Source organism: Lycium ferocissimum, chromosome 10, assembly GCF_029784015.1.
Source record: "Lycium ferocissimum isolate CSIRO_LF1 chromosome 10, AGI_CSIRO_Lferr_CH_V1, whole genome shotgun sequence".
NCBI lineage: Eukaryota > Viridiplantae > Streptophyta > Magnoliopsida > Solanales > Solanaceae > Lycium > Lycium ferocissimum.
The window spans coordinates 40,700,861-40,706,860 of record NC_081351.1 but is presented as its reverse complement, the minus strand read 5'-3'; the positions used below and the strand labels follow the sequence as shown (position 1 = coordinate 40,706,860).

The window sequence follows — 6,000 nt, the reverse complement described above, 5'->3', positions numbered from 1 at the left end:
TATCCGAACGTCTACGTATTCTTGATGTATTGGGCCTACATTATTGTACGCAGAAAAAAATATCAGGTTCTATATAAAATATTGTCGTTTCGGAGTCTTGACACACGACTAATCATTGGTCAAAGTATGAAAAAAACACTAAGTGTTACAAAAAAAAAAAAAAAAGTTAGCCAAAAAACACTAAGTTTTTTCAAACAAAACTTACTTCGGGCACCTTTTCAACCCCTAAAATGACGATCCGAACGTCTACGTATCCTTGATGTATTGAGCCTACATTATTATACGCGAAAAAAAAATATCGTGTTCTATATAAAATATTGACGTTTCGGAGTCTTGACACACGACTAATCGTTGGTCAAAGTATGAAAAAACACACTTAATGTTGCAAAAAAAAAAAAGTTTACCAATTTTTTTTTTCTAGTGCTCGATATAGCGCGCTATACAAAAAAAAAAATACTGCGCTAAAGCAGTTAACGGCTCCGTCTCCGTGAACTGCTTTAGCGCAGTAAAATACTGCGCTAAAGGTAGTTTTGTAACTTTTTTTTTGTTGGGGTATTTTGGTTCACTTGATTTTTTATTGAGTCATTTTGGTTCCGGACTCCTTTTTGAAGTAGTAGTAGCATTAATTATGTAAAAACGTGGGCCCACTGAATTTGTCTTTGGGGAGGTTTTTTTATTAGAGAACCTCTCCATTTTACTTTTGTTCCTGTTATTTTAATGAGAAGTGAGTTTACCATCTTAATGATGTAAAATGTTTCTTTTGAGTTAATTGGAAGAAAATGGAGTTTGGTATTGAGAAGAAATTGACTCTTTCTAAAAATGAATTAGAGAACTTGAGTATAAAATTAATGTGACCCAATTTGAAAATAGTTAAGTAATACTCCTTTCAGATCAAAAAAAGAGTCCACTTAGCCTTTTTTTCTTGGATAAAAAAAAAAGAGTCCACTTAGCAAATCAAGAGAGAATTAACCTTATTTTTTCATATTTGCCCCTATTAAGTGTTATATGATTAAATCCCAATGCCTATTTAATTAGGGGTAATTTAGTCAAATTACTTATTTTTGTCTAGGAGTTAGTAGTTTCTTAAGGAGTGTTCAAATAACTAAGTGAACTGTTTTTTGATCCTGAGGGAGTAGCTGTTGAAAGAAAAATAATTTAATTAAATTGAATATTTTGCTTTATTGGCGGCTAACGTGCATATTCTGCTTTTCTATTGAATGTAATAATAGCAAAGATACTAACATGATTAAACGAAATTTTGCACATAGCACTAAAGAACAGAAATATGTATCTCTCTTGGAGTCATTATTATCCTATGCAATATAAAGTATGACGACCACGCGGCTCTTTCATAGAAAAAAATGAAAATTCCCAGATGCCTCCTATATTAAAGTAAATCCAAGTGGATAACTTTATATGGCTATAAATTTCACCCTTGTTCTTGGTATGTTTGTACCAATTAACTAACCAATATATCTAGAAAAAGACAGCAGCCATGGTGTCTCCTAGTCTTGCAAGTTGTCTACTTGTTGTTTCTACTTCCTTGATCTTCTTTGTCACTGAAGCACAGAGGCCTGCTATAGTGAATGGTCTTTCATGGTCATTTTATCAGTCAAGTTGCCCTCAGCTTGAATCCATTATTAGGAAGGGGCTTGAAAAACAGATCAAAGATGACGTTGGCCAAGCTGCTGGTTTACTTCGCCTTCATTTCCACGATTGCTTTGTTCAGGTAATTTATTTCATTTTTTGACATATATACTAAAGTATTCTTAGAACTTAAACATATCAAGCTTAGTTTTACAAGTGAGGTCTGAAGAGGAGGATTTTTGTGGGGAGGTAAAGAGGCTGTTTTGGATAGACCTTAACTACAAAAAAAAGTGTAATCAAAATAGGATTGAAAGGAAAATAACTACAATAATATAGTAAGATAAACATAGAGTAAATGAAGCAGCATGTAGTCGTGAAAAATGAAGAATAATATACTATGCGACTACTAAATAATGCTACTAAGAAAAAGATGAGAAGAGGAGACTGACCTTCTGCCTCTCCCACATAAAACTACGGCAATACTCAGCCACCTAAGTACTACCCACCTAAGTACTACCCGTCTACCCTAATCCTCAATATTCATATCTTTTTGAGTCATGTCATATGTAATCATCACTCCCGGATTTTCTTCAGCCTACCTCTACTTCTCCTAAAACTTGATGAGCGTTGCTCAACCACATCTCCTTATTGGTGCATCCGCGCACCTCCTTTTCACATATCCGAATCATCTCAGCCTCGCGTCTCTCAGCTTGTCCGCCATAGAGCCCACTTCACCTTATCTTGTATAACTTCGTTCATAATCTTATCTCTTATGCTCACCCATTCACGTTAGAACTTGTGATATTAAATATGTCACAATATTTCTACGGCTACAAAAATATGTTTATTACGAGTAAATAAGAAATTTAAAATCAAAGAGTTTGTACATTTAAAAATGTGTCATTTTCCCGAAGCATACTAATTAAAAACCAAAAGTGTTCATTCGGTTAATTACTTACTTAAAAAGTAGATTAATTAACTCAAGTTTTTGTTGGATATATAATGCAGGGATGTGATAGTTCAGTGTTGCTGGATGGATCAGCAGGAGGGCCAAGTGAGCAGACTGCAAATCCTAATTTGACACTAAGAAAGAAGTCATTCAAGATCATTGATGATCTTAGGAAAAGGATCCAAGCTGAATGTGGCCAAGTTGTGTCTTGCTCTGATATTACTGCCATTGCTGCCAGGGACTCCGTTGTCTTGGTAAGATCAATTTCCTATGTTTTCACTACTGAACATTCCTTTTGATACCAAAATTATATACTTTTATAGATCATTAACATAAAGTTCAACTATATATAGAAAAAAGGACTTTCCTGAAATTAAGACTGGATCATGGTGGGAAAATGTCATAAATTAGACTGTGAAGGTATCATGAACGAGTATTTGGTTTATGTCATTACTTTTCAAAGCACTTAGGCCCCCACCTAGTGACTTGTAAGGTCTTCAAATCTAAAATACAAAACTTGTTATAGCAAGTATTATACTGGTTGAACCTATTATGGAGAACTATCTCTACTAATATCTTGTAGATAATCTGATGATGCAAAATATATTTAGGCTGTCAGTATATATAGGTTAAACTCATTTTTACTTACTTATGAGCTTATGTTAATTTCAGACCGGTGGCCCCAACTATGATGTACCCTTAGGAAGAAAGGACGGACTAAACTTCGCAACAGAACAAGCAACCATAGACAACCTCGTCGCACCCTTTGCCAACACCACAACCGTCCTTGATCGCCTCGCAGCCAAAGGCCTTGACGCAACTGATGCTGTCGCGTTGTCTGGGGCGCACACCATCGGAATCAGCCACTGCACTTCCTTCACTGACCGACTCTACCCGAACCAAGACTCCACAATGGACAACACATTTGCCAACAACCTCAAAGGCAGTTGCCCCACAGCTGACTCGAACAACACGGTCAACATGGACATTCGGAGCCCTAACGTGTTCGACAACAAGTACTACGTTGATCTCATGAATAGGCAAGGGCTTTTTACTTCGGATCAAGATTTGTTCACAGATAAGAGGACTAGGGATATTGTCACGAGCTTTGCTAAGGACCAGAAACTTTTCTTTGATAAATTTGTGATTGGTATGATCAAGATGGGACAGTTGAATGTGTTGACCGGTGGACAAGGTGAGATTAGGAATAGGTGTGATAGGAGGAACAAGGATAAGAAGGTTGATATTGCTACTATTGTTGAAGAGTTGGAGGAAACCTCGTCTGCTTTGTGCTAAGTTTAATAATCTTTTGTTCTTGTCTCTTTTTTTCTTGTTGCAATAATAATGTCTTAGCTTAGCATAATAATATCCTTTTTGCTTTGTTGTGTAATGTAATTAAGGAGATGTGTTTTGGATCTCCTTATTGTTCCTTCTAGAAAAGTTTTCTATAGCTTCCATGATCAAAATTGTGTTAGTATATTCTCTCCCTTCTCTTTTATTGGTTGAGTTTGCATGTTGCATTATTTTACAAAGCATTAATCAAGTATTTATGTTTCTAAGTTAGCATTATTTCTGATACTTTGGAAATTTAAATTTGCTTACCAGTACACCAAATAAATTTGAAATTAATTACTTAATAATAAGGTAAATAACAATAGGGTATATATTATGATGAAACATTCAGTATAGTTATAAGATGACAAAATTGACAAAAGAATATTTAATTTTTTCTTGATTTTTAAAAGTAAACAAGTACAAAAATAATAATTTATTTCTAGCATATTTGGACAAGAAATCAGAACGGAGAATGTATTCACTTTTACTATAAGTAGGCACCACCATATGTCATTATATATTAACTAAGATTTGCAAGGCTGTGGGACTTTGGTTGGTAGAATGATGGTTGTTATATTTACTTTGCAAGTTGCAACTTTAATTAAGGGCTGAGACTATGGATTGATTAATCATATTTCCTACTTCTTTGAGCCAATGAAGTTAAGGATGTTTTTTTTTCTTTTTGAATGAAGGATATTGAGATAAGCATCATTATTATACTATGAAAATCTCAGAGGCGATCATTTTCACAATTGAGTTAAAGATAGTGGCAGCTGTTGAGCATGATCACTCGGTTTCTTGTCATTAAGTACTATTAATAGTACTTATGTATGACCATAATATTAGATGTAGAAATATTTTGTATTTAATAGAGTAACCAACCCTTTACTCATAATTATACGAAGATAAAATCCTTATTATAAGTCACACCATACTGAGTTATGTCCAGTTTTATTATGCACTACTATCACTTCTAAAAGGATACAATTATCTCTTACAAATAAATGACTGTCCTTAGTTTCCTTATTTTTATCCCTTTGATATTTATCTTAGGTCAATAAACCTATGTATACCTAAACTCGTCTCTATAAATGTGCAGTTGCACGTTAGTCCCTATAAACTAGTCTCTATAAACGTGCAATTGCACGTTATTCCCTATCAATTTATCACACAAAAAAATGTTTGCTAATTTTACTTGTAATTACATTATATTGCAAAAATGTTATTAGACATTAATTTTAATAATTGGGTGAAAGATGTTATTAGAAAATTTATCATTCCCAATTTATAATAACACTAACTTTTCAAGTTTACAATATGTAGTGAGAAATACTTAAACCTTACAAACTTAAAATAGAAATAATGCACATTCAATAACCTATCAAACTATCACGCCTCTTACCTTAATGACACAACTTCTTTGCATATTGTGTTGTTATTAGGAAAAAATTAGATATTTTAATCTCAATACATCATCTTTAGTTGTTGATAGTACACAAAGTGTCTCTTCACGATTGACTTTAGCATCCTCCAATTTTATTATATCCTTAATAGTTTGTTCTATGATTTCTTCAATTCCTTTTATTTGGAAAAAATTATAATTAATTTCCTTCTCTGAAAGATGGTTGATGCATGCGCTTAAAGTTACCATTGATTATTGAAATTAGATTTGCAATGAACATAATGTTATTTAGTGACTGAATATTAATGAAATTCAAATGATATATATTAGTCAATGCCATAAATGTTAGAATTTTATACAACACATTTTCTATTTAAATGAAATATGTTAATTGTGCGGGAACCAATATTTAGGCATTATTCAGTAAAAAAAAAAAAAAAAGTTTTTTTTTAATTTTTTTTTTATCTTATAGTAATGTTTTCTAGGACAACCAGGTAATTAAGCTTTCTTCCTGAAACCCAGAATTGCGCTTCATAGTGTTCTTGTTTACATAGGATCAACAAGGTTTTGTACTTTAAAAACATGTGGGATTCTTTATTCAATATGATTGTCCAATTAGTGGAATTAATAAAGTATTGGAACTTTACAGTCCGGTACTAATTTAAAATAATTTTTATTATTAGTTGATTTCAAATTTTTAAATATTATAGGATTTTATCCTAGATGA

General features: G+C 32.8%; 1 protein-coding gene across 1 annotated transcript; it reads left to right on the top strand.

Annotated features, from left to right (window-relative positions):
* The first annotated feature begins 1,381 nt into the window (after window positions 1–1,381).
* On the top strand, window positions 1,382–4,013 carry LOC132033863 (peroxidase 12-like). The gene is made up of 3 exons (XM_059423991.1): window positions 1,382–1,729; window positions 2,596–2,790; window positions 3,209–4,013. Exons 1-3 carry the CDS (start codon window positions 1,496–1,498, stop codon window positions 3,830–3,832), a joined length of 1,053 nt encoding a protein of 350 aa, XP_059279974.1. The 5' UTR covers window positions 1,382–1,495; the 3' UTR covers window positions 3,833–4,013.
* Window positions 4,014–6,000: the final 1,987 nt, after the last annotated feature.

What these genes read in the sequence shown, in the direction of transcription:
- LOC132033863 (XM_059423991.1), top strand. Translation starts at nt 1,496, where the DNA reads ATGGTGTCTCCTAGTCTTGCAAGTTGTCTACTTGTTGTTTCTACTTCC. An exon ending in TCCACGATTGCTTTGTTCAG is followed by an intron (nt 1,730 to 2,595) that starts GTAATTTATTTC and finishes TATATAATGCAG; the next exon opens with GGATGTGATAGTTCAGTGTT. An exon ending in CCAGGGACTCCGTTGTCTTG is followed by an intron (nt 2,791 to 3,208) that starts GTAAGATCAATT and finishes TGTTAATTTCAG; the next exon opens with ACCGGTGGCCCCAACTATGA.